Here is a 19,882-nt window from a genome sequence, read left to right as displayed (position 1 = left end):
CCTGTCTGTCAGGATGAAAGAGAAAAGGAAACAGGGACAAGATCAAGATTATCTACAAAATCAAACTTTTGCTTTGAAGAACATAATGGATGAGTTGAGTAATAGGCCTACATCCGGTGACACTTTAGTTTAGGGTCCAATTCTCACTATAAGCTGCTTATTAACATGCATATTAGGCTGTATATGCTGGCATATTAATTCTGCATGACACTATAATCCACTCAATACCTAACAACTACCTTACTAACTATTAATAAGCAATAATTAGAACTGTATTGAGGCAAAATTTGTACTTAATTGTTTGCTAATAGTGAGAATTGGACCCTAATCTAAAGTGTGACCACAACAGAAAGTTACTAAAATGTAAAAAAAAAAAAAAATGCCTAAAAATAACCGGAGATTACAAATAAGGTACGATTTTGTGTAAAGTTGGCCATAATGTTGATAGTAATTAAAAGATCACGTTTCGTGGAAACGTTGACAACAGAATTTATGTGATCTCAAACTCATGTGATCACTTTGTTTCAAGTGAAGCTTCTCACTTTTCAATTTTCCTCCATAATTTACAGCAGCCCATGTTCAATGCGGCAGATACCTTTCAATGTCTCCCAGACCAGTTCACATAAGAACAATATAACCACTTTTTCACCATTTTGATATCTCCATTTAATGAAACAGGAAGTTTAGCAGGTGTATAGGTAAGGGTGGAGCTTATATAATAGGCTACAAACACCATTGAAAAGGTGAGTGCTTTGAGGGTATTCCTGTATGGCAGCTTAACAACAATCCAGTAACCGGTTAAATTGCCACAGGGATCTTACATATACCTCATTCTCATTTTTAATTACAGCTTCAGTCTCGAACACATTAAAGACACACACTGCTAATCGCGCGCGGTGCGCGAGCGCTGCCTGGCCGGACCGGTTTACCTCAGCTGATCGAAAGTAAAAACAATGAGATCGCTTTGGGAAGTATCGGGTCTTTACATCTGTTTAATACTATCAAGATTATTCAGTAAGTGATGTTCTTTATTACTTGTCATGGTTATTTGCTTCATACTCTGTAAATATTATTGAAAGTTTTTAATTGTTGGTTACATAAGCTCTTCAAGCGTGAACATTGTTTAGCACCTAAAGCTAATAGGCCGGGATTTCCAATGTAAAACGCAGCTTTTAGATGCAGCAGCTATATTTTTGAAGTTTTACCTTGTACCATTGATCTATCTTTACCTTTGTCTAAATATTAATCAGATGCTGTAACGTCTGTCGTCTATGTCGAGAATGGGACGAGTCTGACTTTAAAACCCAATATTCAAGGAAAGCCTGAGGAAATTTTGTGGACACACAATGGAAACAAGGTGGCTGAAAATGATCTGACTGAGTTTCTAGAATATGGTCAGTTCAAGGGAAGATCAGAGATCGAAGTCATTACTGGACAGCTCACGGTCCATCAGATGACCAGTCGTGACAGTGGGACTTACAGGTCTATAATAACGATCAACGGGAAGCTGCAAAACTCTGACAATGAAGTTAAAGTTATTGGTAAGTGATAATGAAATAACATGGGAGTATTGCTGGTTTCACTGATGTAATGTGTTGAATACCTGTGCTAAGACAGCTGGGAACTGGAGGACCGAGAAAATCTGGTTGGTTCAGCTTATGATGCACACTAAACACAACACTGTACTACTGTACACACTATAGTGTGTTTTCAAGAGAGACAATGCATTCTGTTGATGAATGAAATAGCTGATTCAATCTGTCATCTATTTAGGACTTTCCAGGATGTAATTGTTTCATGTCATTTATTTTTATTTTATAGAAAACAATCCTGGAAATTTGTGACACAGATGGAAAATCGCTATAATTTAAGTTAAATTAAGCTACAAAATAATTATGCATCTTTTTAATGCATTTTTAATCATTCAGAATGCAATTTTGTGAATTTCAAGTTATCATCATGTAAAATATCCTCATGTATTAAACCAGGCAAATCCATCTGTAAGAATATGTTTCAAACATGTTAATGTCTTGTGGCCATGTATGGAAGCTTGTGTCACTGTTGAATAATACTAAAAAAAGGTAAATGTGACTTTTTTTATCTCACACTTCTGACTTGTTTTTCTTCGCAATTATGAGTTTACACCTGGCAATTCTGACTTTTCTGAACAATTCTGAATTGCGTGATATAATTGCTGAATATGAAGTCATAATTGTGAGATATAAAGACATATTTGTGGGATATAAAGTCAGAATGTGTTATACAGTCAGATATATGTTATTAAGTCTCAGAATTGCGAGTTTTTACAATTCTGACTTTTTAACATGCAAGAGTGACTTATATTAGGCAGTTATGAGAAAGTCAGAATTGTGAGATAAAAGTTGCAATTATCTTTTAAAGAAGTAATTCATTTATTAAAACAAAAAAAAACTTTTGCTGATAATTTACTCGCCCCCATGTCATCCAAGATGTCCATGTCTTTCTTTCTTCAGTCAAAAAGAAATTAAGGTTTTTGATGAAAACATTCCAGGATTTTCTCCATATAATGGACTTCAATGGGAACCAAACGGTTCAAGGTCCAAAAGACAGTTTCAGTGCAAACTGTTCAAAGGGCTTTAAACGACTCCAGACGATGAATAAGGGTCTTATCAAGCGAAACGATCGCTCATTTAATAAATAAATAACAAATTTTAAATTTTATAAGCTCAAATGCTCGCCTTGCTCTGTTCTGTGATGCACGTTCGTGATTCTCCTCATTTGGACCTTGAACCGTTTGGTTCCCATTGAAGTCCATTATATGGAGAAAAATCCTGGAATGATTTCATCAAAAACCTTAATTTCTTTTCCACTGAAGAAAGAAAGACATGGACATCTTGGATGACATGGGGGAGAGTAAATTATCAGCAAAAGTTTTTTTTTTAAAAGTGAACTTCTCCTTTAAATGTCTTTTTTCCGTGGCGGAAACAAAATCCCTGAGATGAGATCTTCTGTTATAAGAGTATTTACCCTGACTTGGTGAATCCACCATTCCTGTTTCCTCAGATGCTGTGCCGGAGCCGGTCGTGATCTGTCATCTGAACGACACTTCCAGAACTCTGTTGTGTTCAGTGTCTCAGTCTCGTGTCTCTTACACATGGACCGGGTCCGGTTCAGCACCACAGTCGGGGCAGGAGCTTCGCCTCAGCGGAGAGGAGACGCCGGACTCCGTCTACACGTGTACTGTGAAGAATGAAGTGAGCGAGCGGAGCAGCAACTTCTCTCTGAAAGACTGCGACACAGGTCTGCTTCAGGCTCACTACAGTCATGCTCTTTACAGACTTCACGATCAAGATGGCTTATAACTATTGTGATGTTATTGTGTTTAGATGGATCACTATTACATCAGAATATCATTCTAGTTGTTCCATTGTCCATCATCATTGCTGTTGTTATTCTGGTGATCGTAGTTGCCGTCATTTGTTTCAAACGACACAAAAGACATGGTAAGATATCTATGCTCATAATAACCATAAAGATATGGCTTTCAATTTCCCATGTATACAGCAGATTTGATGTGTTTGTGGTGTTTAGAGCATTGTATAGTATATGTGCAAGGAGCTCGGATAAACAGAAGTAGATCATCAGGGGCACGAGAGCTAAGTGTTGACCGTCACTGGGTGCATATCAGGTTGACAGCTCATTTATGGGCAATTTTGTTTATCTCTGATGTATAATTATATTCATGTTTTTTTATGCTCAAAATTTAACCATAGCAATTGGTGTCAGTTCATTAAAAAGTTACAAGTTCAGACGGCACAAAATATGGGCAACCTTGAAAACTATAAACTGAACAAAACCCCCCGTAAAAAACAGTCATACGCAACTTAATTTTATTATTATGCTTGTCTTTTATTATAAGGACAGTTAACTTAGGACTGTTTTATTGTTATTTCTGGTCTAAAGCGGCGTACCCTTTTCTGAACACGAAAGGTGAAACGGTTCTGCTTCCGCGTGTCCATTTAATGGCAGTGCCTGGTGACCATCTTATAGCTTTATAAAAAGATCCAAAAGTGTGGAATATAATAATCCCATGCGTCTCGTGCTCGTGTTCTGACGGTTATGCGGATCATTTTCAGTAAAACAAGAAAAATAACTTGTAAATGGCCTGTAAAATGTATTGGCTTGGATCAGCAAGCATGCAGAAACGTATAACAACCACAAAGCAATGTGCATATCAATTTAAGACGTGGCTAAATGCAATTTATGGCCTTGTATGGAAAATCCGGACTTGTATGGCCTAAAATTCTTATTATTAAGTTAATGACTTACATAGCTACATCAAGAGTCTTTTCCCTGAAGTTTAGAAATCTAAATTGGTGAATTTAGAAGAAATCTACAGATGCAAACAGAAACAAACTCGAAATGTGGATTTTGAAGGTTTTATTTGATGATTTAGGCTATGTTTACACGGAAACGATTCTGAAGAGAATACGCAAAAGTGGCGTTGCGTCATCTTTTTTTATTCTGCGTTTAGATGAGCGTTTTGGGTGTGAAATCCGCGTCCAGATGAAGACACAAAAGTGTGTGAAATTCAATGTAGTATGCACTCCAGGCGGCTAGGAGTGCATACTACAACAACACCAAGTCCACGCGCTTGTGTACAACCTTCACTGTCAAGCAGACTTTTACGCGGCGGTGGAGCGTTTTTAAGATTTCCACTCTGGAGGGTTTCCTGGGAGGTGAGCCTCAAAAACGCCCGTCACCGTGTAAACAAAAGGCACATCCGATAAAATATTTTTACGTTTTCACCCGCGAGCGTTCTCGTGTAAACAGGGCCACAGTTCTCCCTGAAATGTGAAGTCCATGTCACCATCTGGTGTATCAAATATGTCTTTGATTGACGCACTGTGGCATGGTTTCCTTTGCTGCTCTATAAACCTATGAATACTAAGGGGACCATGATTTCTGTGTGAACTGACTATTTTGTAGCCATCTTTTGAAAATTAAAGAGTTTGAGGAAGATAAAATTAATTAACTTTTTAAATATTTTTAAAAAAATATTAGAGTTGTGTTAATATATATACTTTTTTGCTTAAAAAAAGTAAAAAAAAAAAAAAAAAAATATGAGAAGTGCCCTTTTTTTCACTTGAGCCCCTGCCCCTCAAAATGTCTGTGCACGTCCCTGCTAACAACCAATCAAAGGTTTCCTTTTCAGAGAATGCCAAAATCTATTTATTGTGATTATTGGATTTAGTTTGAAAGTTCAACACATACTAATAGATTTTAAGGTTATCATCACAGAGTTGAGTCGATAAGTTATTCCTTTTTCCAGCACAGGGATCTAAGCAGGGAACAGACGGCGGGGATGGAGAGAAAACGGAGGAGCAAGAAAATAAGGAAGAAGTTAAATTTAATGCACCGACGGAAGATGATTCAGGTGAGCGTGTTTAGAGAGTTTGATTCGATGCCAGTCTTGCTGACGACTTGCTCAGCTTATATTAATACATCTCCCTGTTTCTACAATATAGCTCTTTTTAAAAAAAATTTGTCTTCAATGAACCCAAATTGGTGTTTTTTTCAGTATTAGTTAATAGTTAATCTTAGTTTTGTTTACTAGAAATTTTAAACAACACATTCATAGCGTTCTTTTTAGCAAATTTGGTTTGACTCTTTTCTGGCTTATCAAATTAACTTAAAATTGCTTTATCATTTTATTGTTTACGGGATAATTTCTGGAAACGTATTTTAGAAAAACACAATGGCATTGAAGAGACAGCAGCTCGTGAACAGGAAACCCTCACTGGATCAAAACAAGAGAGCCTTGAAGAGCTGTAGACTGGGACACACAACTAACTTCAACACCCCAGAACCCACATCTCTTTCACAACGTGGAGCTTCATAAGTAATTAAGCAATACAAAGTTTTCAGCTTTAAGAGGCCGGTGTCTTCATAAAAAAAAAAAAGAAAGAAAAAACACCCCGTTTACATGTCACCGTTTTCCACCATAAACGGAATAATAATGTGCTTTGGTCATTCATTTACACAGCATTTTGGGGGCTTGAAAACACAATCTTTAGAGAACAGGCCTATTGTCCGTACGTGGATTACTCCGTTATCAGGATTTCACGGTGGACGATTTGATGTTCATGTTGCTAGGTTCTTCATTGAACTCAAACCTGCTCGGGATCAGCTTGTTTCATGCAAACAGGGTCAGATTCAATCTAAGCAGAGGTGCTACTTTCCTACTTTCTTACTTTCTACAGCAACTGCTACTTTCTTACAAGTGTAGATTAATAAACTTGGAGCAATTTAAAAATGTATTTGCAAATAGCAATGTGTAGTCATACTGTTAACAGCCAGTTTTACTCATTGAGAGATTTACTTGTGAGGGAATAATTTATCATTTTATTGGAGCACTAGTTAGTCTGCGTTCACGTGCTATGGAAAGTAGGATATTTTCCACTTGTGAACTGGTATTTACCAGTGTGTTGCGTTCAAGTGCTTTTGTTGTCGTAATGTGGTAAAACGATGGAGATCCAGACCTGTTATTTAGCTAAAGCTATTTTAGATTGCTTAAGTCATCTGCAACAGCAAGAAAATGATTGATCAAAACTCAAAAGGTAAATAATATGCTGTATATTTTCTAGATCATGAATTATATATATTTTTATTATTCACGACTCTTGCGGTACTCTCCGCCATTTTGAAAAGATCTCATCTCGGCAACTCGTCCATCAAAATATTCTACGAGTTGCCCAGTGGTAAATACCACATGAGGGGGTGTTCATGTGCATTTTCCACGTCGGCTTTTGGTATTTACCATAATTACCATAGCACATGAACGCAGCATCAGTCTGAGGTGATAAGCAGGTAGCTTGGTGAAAACTAGTGTGCCACTAGAAAAATGTTTGACCCTTAAAGGGATACTTTCATTTACTCCCCCTCAAGTTGTTGCAAACCTGTACGAGTTTCTCTCTTCTGCTGAACACAAAACAAGATATTTTGAAGAGCGATTGGAACTTATTTATTTGTAATATTTTTTCTACTATGGAAGTCAATGGTGCAAAACAACGGTTCAGAATATCTTGTTTTGTGTTCAGCAGAAGAGAAAAACTCAGACAGGTTTGCAACAACTTGAGGGGGAGTAAATGACAGACATTTCAATTTTGTATCCCTTTAAGAATCTTATTTAATGTTGTCATGTAACAAATCTGAGTCACAGGTAAATTAAATGAATTGAAATAAAAAGTAAAGCCTTGACAAATACTAGAAATCATGAAATAATTGGGGATCATGTAACAGTAAATTTCATTTATCGATTATAACTTGTCATTTTGATCTTTTGATAAATTTTGCTTTTCAAGTTTATCAAATCTGTGCATTCATCATTAAATCGCTGCGTTGCTGATCATGGTTTTGAGTATTGATATCTCAGCCCTTTCCAATAAACTCAAGACAACGTAATCCTGATATTTAATCAAATCCTTAGAGATCAGTGGTGGCTAGCCCGATATGTTTCAGTTTAGTTTGTGCCAACCCTGGGTTTTAGGCACCATGAAAGTGGTTTGGCTTTTAGCAGTGTTCATCGCCATAGTAACTTACGCTCCGCGGCTAACCTGGTCCGGGGCACGTTTTGTTCCAGGATGCAAACCGAACTTAGACCAATCAGCTTTGACCAAATTGACACAAATCTGATGTGATAAAGTCACTCCACAGCAAATTATTTTGAAAGACAATATCACGGCTTTTAGTAAATAAATCTTCAGGATTTTGAAATTAATCCTGTAATTATTATACCCTAAAACGATCTGACATGTACAATTTCAGTTAATCAATTATTACGCAGTTAATTATTCATTACACAATTAATTATTTTACAGTTTTTCTCAGTTGTTTACACACAATTTATGGTACTTGAGACACAATGACCAGAACATGTAACTCATTCACCAACTCCCTAAACCAGTTCTGCTGAACTACAAGCACAATTCCTGCTTTACACTCAAATTGCAGCTCTAAAACACACTTTTTTTCAAAACACTACACACAATTCTCTGCATTTGGCACGATTTTCATGCAGAAAATCTCTTGTTTTCATGAGGAACACACTGCCATTCAAAATTCGCACTGACTCGTCATTTAATCGTTTTGCCCATCCCTACTCGTCACATGGGCAAACACCCGTCACACAGTTTTACAATTAGCAATCAGAGCTTTAGCATAAAATACCAAAACCGAAGAGAGGATGCAGCATAGATATTTATTTACAGTATTTATTGTTTTACTGTAACAGCATAAAAAAAAAATTTTCTGTTGTTTTGTATGTAGACCACTATATGTGCAACTTTGTGTTGGTTGGGGTGTACGGTTGGTGTGCGATCTATCTCCCATTGTTTTTGTGGGAAAAATAAAATATATTTGTTACCGTGTATTTGTGTGTTCTGGGTATAAAAACAATATTCTCAAACATTTTAAGTAAGTGTAACACTGAACAAAGAAGGCCCTAGTCATTATGATGAATGGAGAAGAAGTGTTTTACATTGAGCACATCAGTCTTCAACTGGTTCTTATAAATGTCTATTCATATGATATAACATTTTGAGAATATATAACATTGTTTTGAACGTAAAGTTTCATTTTGCACTAGAATTGAGGGGTTTTGCCGATTGTGTGTGTGTTTTTAGTTTTGTGTGTAGAGTTCTGAGAGTATGAGGCAAACTTGCAGGAAATGTGTGTAAACAATCCAGAAAAACTGTAAATGAATACGCATGTAAAAAGGTAATATAAATACACTTTAGAATCAATAAATGAAGCTATAAAATGACTACATGTGAGCTTAAATGTTCAATTTATCAACTGTATAAACTAACTTCACAACTTTTACTTGCACTGACATTTAGTGGCGAGACTTTGTTTTAGTGGTCCTCTTTTATAGACGGCTATTTTCTTGCGTATTTAAAAAAAAATTCTTAATATTTTAATACTTTTATTTAATAAGTGAATTGCGCTACTTCTCTCGCAAGAAATTAATATCAGTGAGTTTTGAATGGGTTTCACTCTCAGCATGTGATTGGCTGTTTGCTACTGAGATCTCACCAAAACTCAAGATCAAAGCCTGAGTTGATAATCAGCATCATGGTACCAACAAATCCTGGTTGGATTGGTTTGGTCAACTCGAAACTAATCCTGTAACCCTGAGTTTGCTCAACTACCATCATGGTACAGGCCCCGGTCATACATTTAGAAGATCTGGCATCCATCAAAACTCGATCCAGCGACTCGAACCCTTGTTTTGAAGCACAAGTTTAAGACAATATACTGTTGTAGTTTCAGTGTAAACCACAAAAATGTGAAAACTGATGCACGTTCAGTCTATAAATACAGTGTTTCTTTAGAAAGTGACAAACTACTGGCCTGGCAGAACACAGCCATTTTAGTTTTCACATATCTGTGTGAATGGTTGTTTTGATAATGGCATATGTACAGAAAAAAGATAATTAAACTACTCAATTAAGACATTGTCATGTAAACATACTGAGATTGTTCAAACTGGATTGCAAGTCACTGAATTAAACTTAATTTCCTGTGAAATGACCTGTCCAGTCACATGACCAGTGACCAAATGTGGTGCCATTTTGTCTTCCTAAAAGAGTTGGAAACTTTAAAGAACTACTGAAGCAGGACTTGGACTTAATTCTTTATTTTTCTAGAATCAAGTCAAAATGAAGATAAAAAAAAAAGTCAATGCAAGTACATATCCAACTAACATCTTAAAGATCTCATAAAAACCGAGTAGTACAGAACAAATCAAGACTTTAAAAACTGTTCTGCAAGTCAAGCCCTTAAATGATCAGGACCCTTCAGCTTCAAAATATAAGAAAAGACACAACTCTGGCAGTAGATTATCTGAAGGAAGTGATGTGGCCTCCCGCTCAGTCCGTTTCCTCCTCAGACTCAGATTCTGAAACACAGGAGACACTCGCATCAAATACACATTTCCTCTACTAGAAGAACCATCAGGTTTGACTGGGACGGCCGCTCACCCTCCTCTGCACTCTTCAGCCACTCCACGAACTTCTTCATCTGCTCCAGGAAGAAGCCTTTCCCTTTGGCGAGATGGGCTTCGGTGTACCACTTCAGAATCGCCTCTTCACTCACCACATTCACTGCAGGAGAAGCAGCAGAGGTCAGAACGGCGGACCACAGCTCTCCAGGAGCAGGGGTCAGGGGTCAGAGCTTACCTTTATAGAGCAGCAGAACGATCTTCTGGAAGGCGTTCATGAAGTGGATGTTGTCGTAGCAGTACTCCTGGACCCGCAGCAGAAGCGTGAGCTCAGAAAGGCCCTGAGTGGTGAAGGCCTTCAGGAGAGGGCTGTGTTGCTGAGGAACACATGATCAATGGGTACAGGTTCATTAATAAATTAATTCATTTTAATGTCTTTAGAGCCAGACCGATATATCGGCAGGCCAATATTATCGGCCGATATTAGGTATTTTCCAAACTATCGGTATCGGCGGTTATAATGGCCGATAAATGAATATTTCAAAAATAAAAACGGACGAAACACGCTTGAACCATGTCATGAGTGTTGAAGTTGTATAGTTTGTCCACCAGAGGGCACTCTACACCGTCCCTGTTGGTCACGAGACATACATCGCTTGAATAACAATTAAAAGATCATCCCCATCAGTTCTCTTAACTCAAATAAGCATGACAACATTTGACTATCATGTCCAGTTTTGCTGCTGTTAAATAAGTCGAGAGTGAAGCGGAATTAGCTAGTAATAGTTACGTTACGTTGTTACAGTGTAGTCGACTGACTGTCCTTTTAACTTTTGACAATGTGACTGAAGTATTTCTTTAATAGCGCGTGACAGTTATAGCAATGAGAAGTATCATCTCTCCTAGGCCTGTTATATTGAAAATGTGTACGTTTTACAGTATGACGTAATCCATTGCTAAATTATGGCTCATCATAGACTAGCTAACCACAAAGCTAGATAATGCCACTATCATCAGTCTGTTCTGACAATAAAAGAAAAAAAGTTTTTTTTAAATGCATTATCATATTATTTTAGTTAAAACTCATAAATACTAATGTTAGGGAAATCTGTTAATGTTTTGTTGCGCGTTTCGGAAATCGGCCGATATATATATATATATCGACATATCGGATTTTAAAACCAAAAAAAAAAAATATTTGTATCGGTATTGGCCTTCAAAATCCTTTATCGGTCGGGCTCTAAATGTCTTTATGAATTCAATTAGACATGCTTTTTTAAATGGAAACCATTAAAATGGAATCTAGAAGACTTAAACCGAACACAGAATTTGTTGAAAATGAAACTAAATTGAGGAAAAACTCTGCAATTTGTTGAACTTTAATTGAAATCATGAAACTTGTAAAGTTTATTAAACAAGCTTGTTGATCACTGAAACGCAACAGAAATCCAAAAATGAACAGGGGGAAAAAAAAATAAATAAATGACTAATTTCAAAGGGCCCTACATAAGACTTATCTGACGTCTTGGGGTGAGACTTAAATATTCGAGAGATGTTCGAGTAGTGTTCACTCGTCTAACCTTCAAGTGTTTGATGGTCTGTTCTGCGACCAGCTCCTCTTTCTTATTCCACTCCATCAAGCTCATGACGCTGGTCCACATGATGCCGATCATCTTCTGCTCAGAGATGCTGCTCCGCTTCATCTCCTCCTTGCAGCTGGCGATAATCTGGAAGAGAGAGGAGATCATGATTGGTCTTGGAGTCCTCCTGAAACAGATCCTGCAGCGGCGTGTGTGTTGACGGACCTCGGTGGAGGAGACGCCCAGGGCCATCTGCTCCTGCAGCTCCTTCTGAAGCTCCTTACGAGCTCCTAACGACTGCCGGTTACGGGAGAAGTCCGAGAGCTCCTTCAGCCCAGCGTCGGTGAAGTACTTGGAGAAATACTCGTAGCTGCGCTTGTTCACCGGAAACAGCTCCTGCAACAAACACACGACCAGTTCAGAGATTACCAGGGGAGCGGAAGCAGGACACGCGCGTTTTGCTTTCATACTAGCAGCGTTGACCCATGCGGCGTGTTTACAGATGAAGGACTATAATGGGTAAGTTGGCTTTGCTTCATTTCAATTTCAAATACATTTAAGAGAAAAGACTGGTCAAGTAGCTTATTTTTATTAATGAATAGGCCATATTATATAACTTTTGGTTCATCTTTTTTTTTTTGTCATTTGGTCAAACGGTCATTTGATTGTTTAAAACACAATAGATATCAATGCGCTTTTGGGTAAAACTGCTGTGTATTTTGGCCATGATCAATGCATTGTCACTTTAATTCAGCGTAAGCCGCACGGCAAAAATAGACAGGATGCCGAAACGATCGAGACACCGCTGCTCCTGCTACGAAAAAAAAAAAAAAAAAACACACTGCTTACGCTCTAACGCGTGCAGTGTGAAACCGGCCTGACTCTTGCTCACATTACACTAATGTACAGATACGTTTAAACCCTTAAACTGTAGTCTGGACTAATGTGGGCAAAATAGTTTATTTATTTTTTTAAAAATACTTCCCTTGATCTGAGCGGTACAAGACTTGGCTACTTTTCCTAAGTTCGCCTCCTGAACACACAATTGTTTTTGACTCAATTCTACAATGTTAAATGGGTGAAAGAAAAACTCCTTAATCTTGTATCTGGGTCAAAAATGGGCACCCGTAGAAATGAATGGGAAAAACTGTAATTTAGAGCACTCTAAAATAAGCCAAAATAAGACACCAGGTGACAGCAAAGTCACTTCATCTTTAGGTTTTTGCTCTAAGAACTTATTGGAATGAGATTTTAATGTAGTTAAAAAAACAAAGCATAATTAACACAGAAAATATGGTACTTTTTGAAGTAAATAAATTCAAAAATACCCCCAAAATAAATAAAAACACCATAAATGGATAAACAAAACTTTATCGAAGACAGTGATAACATTTAGGATCACACTTGAGTCCTCTGTGTCCACAATTACAGGATTAAGGGCTATAAAGTGAATACGGTTTGAGGGCTACAATAGACGTCTTTATGCACTAGGACAAATTCCTTGCACACGTTTTAAAGTCATATCTTTAGTACGTCTTTCTAAACTGATCGAGTGCACATGTTTTCTTTTTCTATGTATGACTTGTGTAATTGCTTTTGTTGTATTATATACACTACATTGGTAAGCACAGTCAACAGCAGTTTTAAATGTGCAGCGTTTCCCCAACCCTGCTCCTGAAGGACCCCCAACACCACACGTTTTCTTTATCTCCCCATTCAAACACACCTGATTCAACTCCGCCCATCACATGGGGGATATACAAGAGGAGCTGAAACACGTATTTGATTAGGAGACGAAGAAATCGTGCAGTGTTGGGGGTCCTTTAGGAGCAGGATTGGGAAACAGAAATAAAATGGTGTATTGTGGTCACAGATAAAGGCTGATTGGGAAGCACTCAGACTCACCATCAGCCGGTCGTCCATGCCGACCTTACGCAGACTGCAAGCCACAGAGTTAATGTCCTTCTCCGTGATCCACGCTTTGAACAGCTTCACCGCGAAGGCCGGAGACACTCCTATTAAAGCAACACGTTTAGCATAAAAACAAGCGAATCAGAGCAAACCCGAGCGCGTGTCAGACGCACCTTCTTTGACCAAGTTGTCGTTGAAGAGGCTGCCCAGGATAGAGGCGGATATGCTCCCGTTGGCCAGTAAGATGCCAGTGAGCATGGCGAGCTTGTTGCGCTCGGACTCGCTGAACCCTTTTAAGAACAGGAGCAGCTGGGAGGAAACGGCACAGAAACGTCAGTCTTTGGTCTTTACAAGTTTAAATGTTATACGCTGATATTTGATTCAAGTTACCTTTTTGATCTCCTCTTCAAAACCCTTTTCCAGGTACTTGTAACGCCGGATTAACTTGTTAAAAACCTAAAAAAACACAAATAGGAAGTCAATTTGAGGTGGTCTCAGATTTTCAGGCCCCGTTTACAGATGGTATTAGGATGCGTTTTGGTGGATCGGATCAACAGTAGACGGAGACACTTTCCCGTTTACACCTTGAAGGAGTAGTTCGTCATCATTGAATGAACCAAATGACACGAAAAAAAAAAGATTCAAAAGTGAACTACTCCTTTAACCCTCTGGGGTTCTTTGGGTCAAGGCGTTTAAATAAAAAAAGTTAAGTCGTAGCTTCATCGGAATGGTCCGAAACTTGGTGACTTTAGTTGGTACTTGGTATATGAACATCCAAAAAAATTGGGGACAGGATTTGAAAAGTCTAAGTGGTCATAAAAAAAAAAAAAAGTCACACTCAGGACCTTCGGGTCAAAAATGACCGCCATAGGAAATGAATGGGAAATTGGCAAAAATATTGAGTTTTTATGTGTGTACAATCAACAAAGTAGCAACTATCTTGGAAGGAAAAAAAAAAAAAAAAAAAACACAGCAGTGAAGGGGTGAATCTATAAAACATCAAGAGCGCAAAACGGACACATCCACACCAAAAAAATTCAGATTATACACACATTTTACAGTTTTAAAAAGCTCAGTTTGTCCACAAGATGGCATCCATTTAATTTCAAAAATTGCTTTTATGAGGCCTAGGCTTGACTCCAATGAAATGCAGCTTTAAAAAAAAATTTTTTTTTTTTAAATGTTTTTTCTATTATATTCAATGGGGGAAAATTTGGTCATAATTATTGCATTAATACTAATTATAAATTTTTGTATTTTTTGAAATTCTCAAAACACCAAAAAAGAACAAGAAATATTATAAACATATAAATATGCCCTAAATAAGAAGTTCCCGAGTGTGACTGTTAAACGAAGAACCCGTTTAAGGGTTAATTCATATCTTCCGTCCACTTTCAAACACTTCCGTCCTGATTTCAAGCGGAGATTTAATGAACAAAAGCTTGTGTGATTTACATGAACATAGATGGAGTCTGCTCTGAACCCTGGGAGTGTGTTAGAAATCAGGAATGGGGAGAACATCGTGTTCGGTAGTTTTTCAAACGACAGTATAAATCTCGTCTGGTTCAAGCACTTCCCATAATGTACACACATTAGCTCAATGGAGGAGAGTAGTAGCTGTTCGAACACAGTGCGAAATTGGACAAGCTCAGAGCGTCGTGCGCTTGAACACCAGCTAAAAACAGGGCCTAAAACACCATTAGATTCCTAATGGAGACTTCAGATACCTGAGCGTACGCTCTCATGGTCTTCACATCTTCTTGTGCGGTGAAGAGACAGAAGTTGGTGCGAGTCATGTCGTCAGATATGGCACCTCCCGGAGCTGAACAACGACAGACAGGATCGCTCGAGTTAAACACTAATTCACTGCTGAAACATGTTCAAAAGAGTCACATGACCTCTTACCCAGCATTCCACCAGCCACCAGGATATCAAACAGGGTTTCCGCATAGCGCCGATAGTCGAGCTTGGCACCAGAGGAATCTAGGAACTTGGCAACAGCCTCCAAATCGGGGCCAGTTTGATTTAGTCCTTGTACGATGTGTTCCTGAAACTGGGTAGGGTCAAATCTCTCCTTTTCATCTGTTCACACGGATAAGAAAGAAGAAAGTGAGGCGACGTGCCTGGATCTCAGTAACTATGAGGTTCAGAGTCTAAACTAGTGTTTATTAAAACTGACTAATAACACCAGAACATTCAAATCTATGTCTTTCATGCCACAATATATATAGGCCTATATATAAAAGGTTTTACAAGTAATTGAAACGTTTCGACAACTTTTGAATAAAAATAAAGACAAACCTCTCTTGCGTGTCTTGAAACGCTGGCCTGTTAGCGTTGGCTTCTGCTGCTTTTGAGTACTCATAAAAGATACCTTAAAAGAAAAATTAAAATTTACAAATTATGGAAGCTTTAGATTTAAAACTACTTAAACAGGCTTTTCGACCCTCACAGTAGGCCATATTTCTGTCGCAAACATATAAAAGTAATGGGATAAACTTTATAGTCAGGATTTCGACGATCAAACATAAACAATAATTTAATTTTAAAAATGTAATTTTAAGCTTCAAATGAGCTGGTCAATACTCCTATTATTAGACTAGGATGAAGTCTTTATGTACATTAACAAGGATTTGGTAAAATTAATAATGCATTATAATGTGTGATCCAAAATGTTTGCTTTAAAGACGCGCTTCTCATCCAGTGAGCGGCCTGCGAATTAAGGCCCGCCCATCGCTAGCCACGCCCCTTCCCGGGTGACTGCGATCATGTGTGAAGCACCATCATGATCACTGTACAGCAGCTCACTTATCTGCAGCTGGTTAGTGGCACACAGACTCGCTTAAAATAGACAGTTTCGCATAATTAAAGTGAATTAATTCAATTGTGTTCGACAATCACTAGTCTTGTATCATGAAAAATCTATGCTTGTATTGTAAGATTTATTTTTAGAAACTTCTTAATTTTAGATTTTAGGCAACACTAAATTAGGGTCAATAGTCTAGAAAAGCAACTAATCGTTTATTCTCCTGGACAAAACCCAAATCAAAGCCCATACTTTACAACTGCGTAGGTGCCGTGACAACTCAAAATGTCTTAAAAATGGCTCCCTGGGTCAATCACACGAGAATAAAAATGAAATACGAACCATATTTTGCATAAAATACCACATTAAAGCAAAACTTACCGAAATAATTGAGGAAAGACAACTGTATCCGAAGAGTAATCCAAACTATAGTATAATGGCGAGAACACTTCCTCACACGCGGCCAGCACCAGCTTAATAAAGGCTGGACTAGTCCATCTGCAGGGGGTGGATCAGTGACGGGGATACGGACAAAATGGATAAAAACAACTAAATGGCTATCCTTTATCCGATCTATTTTAGGTAAATTCAATATTAATTCGCTAGGTCACGATTTAAAGAAGGCAATCTTCATATTTTGAACATGTTACCGTTACGTAACGTCTAACTTGGTCTCCCTCTAAAAATAATTTGCTCCGTTTCCGGGTTTTTTTTTAATCGTCCATGAATCATTTGTTCCATCAGTCCGTCAAGAAAGACTGAAAACAAAGAAAGAAAAGGAAAGGGAATGCTAATATTTCCACACATTCTGGATCAAAAATAACAAAATCATATTTTTTCAAAGATTGAAGTGTTGTTGTTGTTATTTAACTCAAATTTAAAAAGGACTTTTTTTCAGAGGCCCAATCTGTCAGTTGGGTCTCCTGATCCGGGACCTGCAAAACATGTCGTCCATTGCTATTATTTATATGTCCAAAAATTAAAATCAAATTATGATGTGATCCAAATAGTGTCTTTTACAGTGCTTTACTTCTTTGAATGTGGCCAATTTAAATGAAAAATTATATTCATAAAATAATATTTTACTTATAATATAAATAAAGTAAGGGTTTTCAATTTTGTTTAAAAATCTCGAGGCAGATGATGAACACAGAAAAAAAATAGTGTTGGGCATGATCATACATTCATTCTGTTGTGTTCATTCAGTTATCAGAAATTGTCTCAGAATGTACTCTACTATCTCAGATTCAGAGTAACGGCACATAATGCGTCACATCTGGCAAAAGTTTTAATCTCATGCTGTTGTGCAACCCTTCCTGGACCAGAATGTCCTTCACAACAATTCGCTGGGTCACGTGACCGAGACACATACAATTTATTCCAGTTACTCTGTGTCTGAAGTCCTGAAGTCTGAATCCTTTCAGCTTATGCAAAACAGAGTTTGTATGTGTTGTGTGTGAAATCTGCTCTGTCTCCTTAAGTGTACTTTCTGTATTTAAGACTAAGCTAATGAGCATCATCGACCACAAAAGAATAGCAAATATAGCCGAACTGTGTCAGAGCTAGTACATAGGCCTATTGCACAATGTTTGTGTTGTTATTTAATGTTTATATATTTCTATTAAACCTTGATAAGATTATTTATTTAACAGCATTATAACATTATATTAACAATAATGTAGCGCAGCAGACTATTCTATAGCACCAGCATTTACAGGGTTAAAGCTGGCAGTTCAGAAAGTGCCATATGAGTAAATATTAGTGCTGTTACCGTCAGTACTGTTGTTCTGTGTTAAAGCCTTCGACAAAGAGCACTATAAATACTATGACAAATAACATAGTCAAGCAAGCTGTAACATGAAGGCCGCTGAAGTCAGCATTTACATGTTCTTGTGATTCAGAAGCCAACAGATCAATCCCAACATTGCAGCAAATCACACTTGATGTCGCATGAATTAAAGTTGAATATTTAATTATTTTCTGTGGTTTGACTCCATCTGCAGACATTGGTTTAAAAAGTGGAGTTGTAAATAATAAAATCAATGGTTGTTATGAAGTCCTGATTGCCCACAGTAATGCGATAGGTTCAACAAAGTCAGCCAAATCTATTATTAGGGTTAGAATGAATTGACCTTCAACAAACAATGTGTATGTGCATATTTGTGCAAACATTTTGAGGACATTGTGAAACCCAGATTGTCCAGCCTGAAATAGCAGCAGTTCTCCACAGGAGGGAGTCCGTCGCCCCCTGAGGTTTGACTTCCGGGTCACAGCTGGATCATCAGTCTGGCTGTATTTAGCACAGCCTGCACACACTCAAGTTGAGAAGATTATCATTCCTTTTGACAGTTATTATTCCTTTTGGGTATCATTCTGAGCATTTAACCAGTTTTTTGACTGTATAATTTATTGTAGTTTTTCCTGTTTGCCTTGTGTTTTGAATATTTCTGCCTCGTTTGTACTGTTCACCCTGGTTGTGAACTTTGCCCATTTCTTAAAGGGTCATGAAACCCCCCTCTTTCAGCTCAAGTCTAGTTCACAATCCTTTTGAAAAATGCAACTTAAATGGGCGTGGCTAGCTGTGAGAAGAAGGGAGGGAGTGGGTGTGGTATGGCCATCACTGCCAATGGCCCATGCATATCGACTGTCACTAAAAGCAGTGGTAAAACGTGAGGAAATGCTAGATTATTTTATATAGCTGGCAAAGTTAAAGTCACTTCATTATTGTCTTTTCTAAAGTAACTTGCCCTGCTACATATATTAGCCTACAGTAATTGTAATTCTATTTAAAACATATTAATGTAGGCTACATGTATAATTATAATGTCAATATAAAATATATAGTGGTTTAGACACTATAAATGCATCTGAAAATTATTAATTTTCCGCTTAAAAAAATCGTTCCGTGCATAGCCTAGATAGCCTAAAGTCCACCATTCTCCACTTCTCGCAGCTCTCTTTGAAAAATGTTTGCGGCACACAATGTAGTTTAAGGCTGGTTCACACGGGATGATTTTAAAATTGTCTGCCGATTTTCCAAACCTGAGAGACCCCACACACAGTGATAAAAAAATCACGGAACGTTATAGTCTCAAGTGCCGTTAATAACACATGAAGTGCCTCTGTCATAAATGAGATCAAAGAGTTTTAGCACAGAGATTTGACAGCTTTTCTTCAAGTAGGAACAGATTAACTTTAAAGTAAAGAAGCCTTAGCAGAGGATGGTTTCGATCCATCGACCTCTGGGTTATGGGCCCAGCACGCTTCCGCTGCGCCACTCTGCTCCCTACAACAGACCTGGCATACTCTACTGTTTTCAAAATGACTTCCGTTTAGGCACACTTAATGTGCTCTTCTTTCATCGATTAGAACAAGTGAAGATTGCAGAAGGTTTTAGCATACAGCTGAGAAAACTTTTCTTCAAGTAGGAACAGACTATGTACATAAGGAAAGCAGTCTTAGCAGAGGATGGTTTCGATCCATCGACCTCTGGGTTATGGGCCCAGCACGCTTCCGCTGTGCCACTCTGCTGCAAACCACCCCAGATGGGACTCAAACCCACAAACCCTGGCTTAGGAGGCCAGTGCCTTATCCATTAGGCCA

The 19,882-nt window shown here is 37.9% G+C and overlaps 2 protein-coding genes and 1 non-coding gene across 3 annotated transcripts in view; 1 reads left to right on the top strand and 2 right to left on the bottom strand.

Annotated features, from left to right (window-relative positions):
* Nucleotides 1–755: 755 nt before the first annotated feature.
* Nucleotides 756–8,563, top strand: cd58 (CD58 molecule). The gene is made up of 6 exons (XM_089132883.1): nt 756–1,014; nt 1,251–1,541; nt 3,043–3,279; nt 3,366–3,482; nt 5,312–5,416; nt 5,729–8,563. Exons 1-6 carry the CDS (start codon nt 954–956, stop codon nt 5,812–5,814), a joined length of 897 nt encoding a protein of 298 aa, XP_088989009.1. The 5' UTR covers nt 756–953; the 3' UTR covers nt 5,815–8,563.
* Nucleotides 8,564–9,663: 1,100 nt separating this feature from the next.
* On the bottom strand, nt 9,664–16,797 carry bzw1b (basic leucine zipper and W2 domains 1b). The gene is made up of 12 exons (XM_039665801.2): nt 16,661–16,797; nt 15,775–15,847; nt 15,379–15,555; nt 15,201–15,295; nt 13,864–13,929; nt 13,647–13,782; nt 13,468–13,577; nt 11,788–11,958; nt 11,563–11,709; nt 10,221–10,359; nt 10,023–10,145; nt 9,664–9,940 (listed from the first exon to the last, which is right to left on the bottom strand). The coding sequence occupies exons 2-12, from the start codon at nt 15,836–15,838 to the stop codon at nt 9,912–9,914; spliced, it is 1,257 nt and encodes a 418-aa protein (XP_039521735.1). The 5' UTR covers nt 15,839–15,847; nt 16,661–16,797; the 3' UTR covers nt 9,664–9,911.
* A 3,019-nt stretch (nt 16,798–19,816) lies between these two features.
* The window catches only part of trnar-ccu (transfer RNA arginine (anticodon CCU)), a 73-nt gene continuing 7 nt past the window's right edge, over nt 19,817–19,882 (bottom strand). The window contains exon 1 of the tRNA in view: nt 19,817–19,882. This exon is cut by the window's right edge and continues 7 nt beyond it. This is a non-coding gene — a tRNA (tRNA-Arg).

Source organism: Pimephales promelas, chromosome 7, assembly GCF_988280905.1.
Source record: "Pimephales promelas chromosome 7, fPimPro1.hap1.1, whole genome shotgun sequence".
Lineage (NCBI taxonomy): Eukaryota > Metazoa > Chordata > Actinopteri > Cypriniformes > Leuciscidae > Pimephales > Pimephales promelas.
This window is presented reverse-complemented; position numbering and strand designations above follow the sequence as displayed.

Bases quoted from the DNA above. Each gene is read 5' to 3' on its own strand.
- bzw1b (XM_039665801.2), bottom strand. From the start codon at position 15,838: ATGAGTACTCAAAAGCAGCAGAAGCCAACGCTAACAGGCCAGCGTTTC. The intron at 13,783-13,863 runs GTAACTTGAATC...GTTTCCTCCCAG, and splicing joins TTGAAGAGGAGATCAAAAAG to CTGCTCCTGTTCTTAAAAGG. The intron at 9,941-10,022 runs GTGAGCGGCCGT...CCTGTGTTTCAG, and splicing joins GCTGAAGAGTGCAGAGGAGG to AATCTGAGTCTGAGGAGGAA.
- cd58 (XM_089132883.1), top strand. From the start codon at position 954: ATGAGATCGCTTTGGGAAGTATCGGGTCTTTACATCTGTTTAATACTA. The intron at 1,015-1,250 runs GTAAGTGATGTT...AATATTAATCAG, and splicing joins AATACTATCAAGATTATTCA to ATGCTGTAACGTCTGTCGTC. The intron at 1,542-3,042 runs GTAAGTGATAAT...CTGTTTCCTCAG, and splicing joins CAATGAAGTTAAAGTTATTG to ATGCTGTGCCGGAGCCGGTC.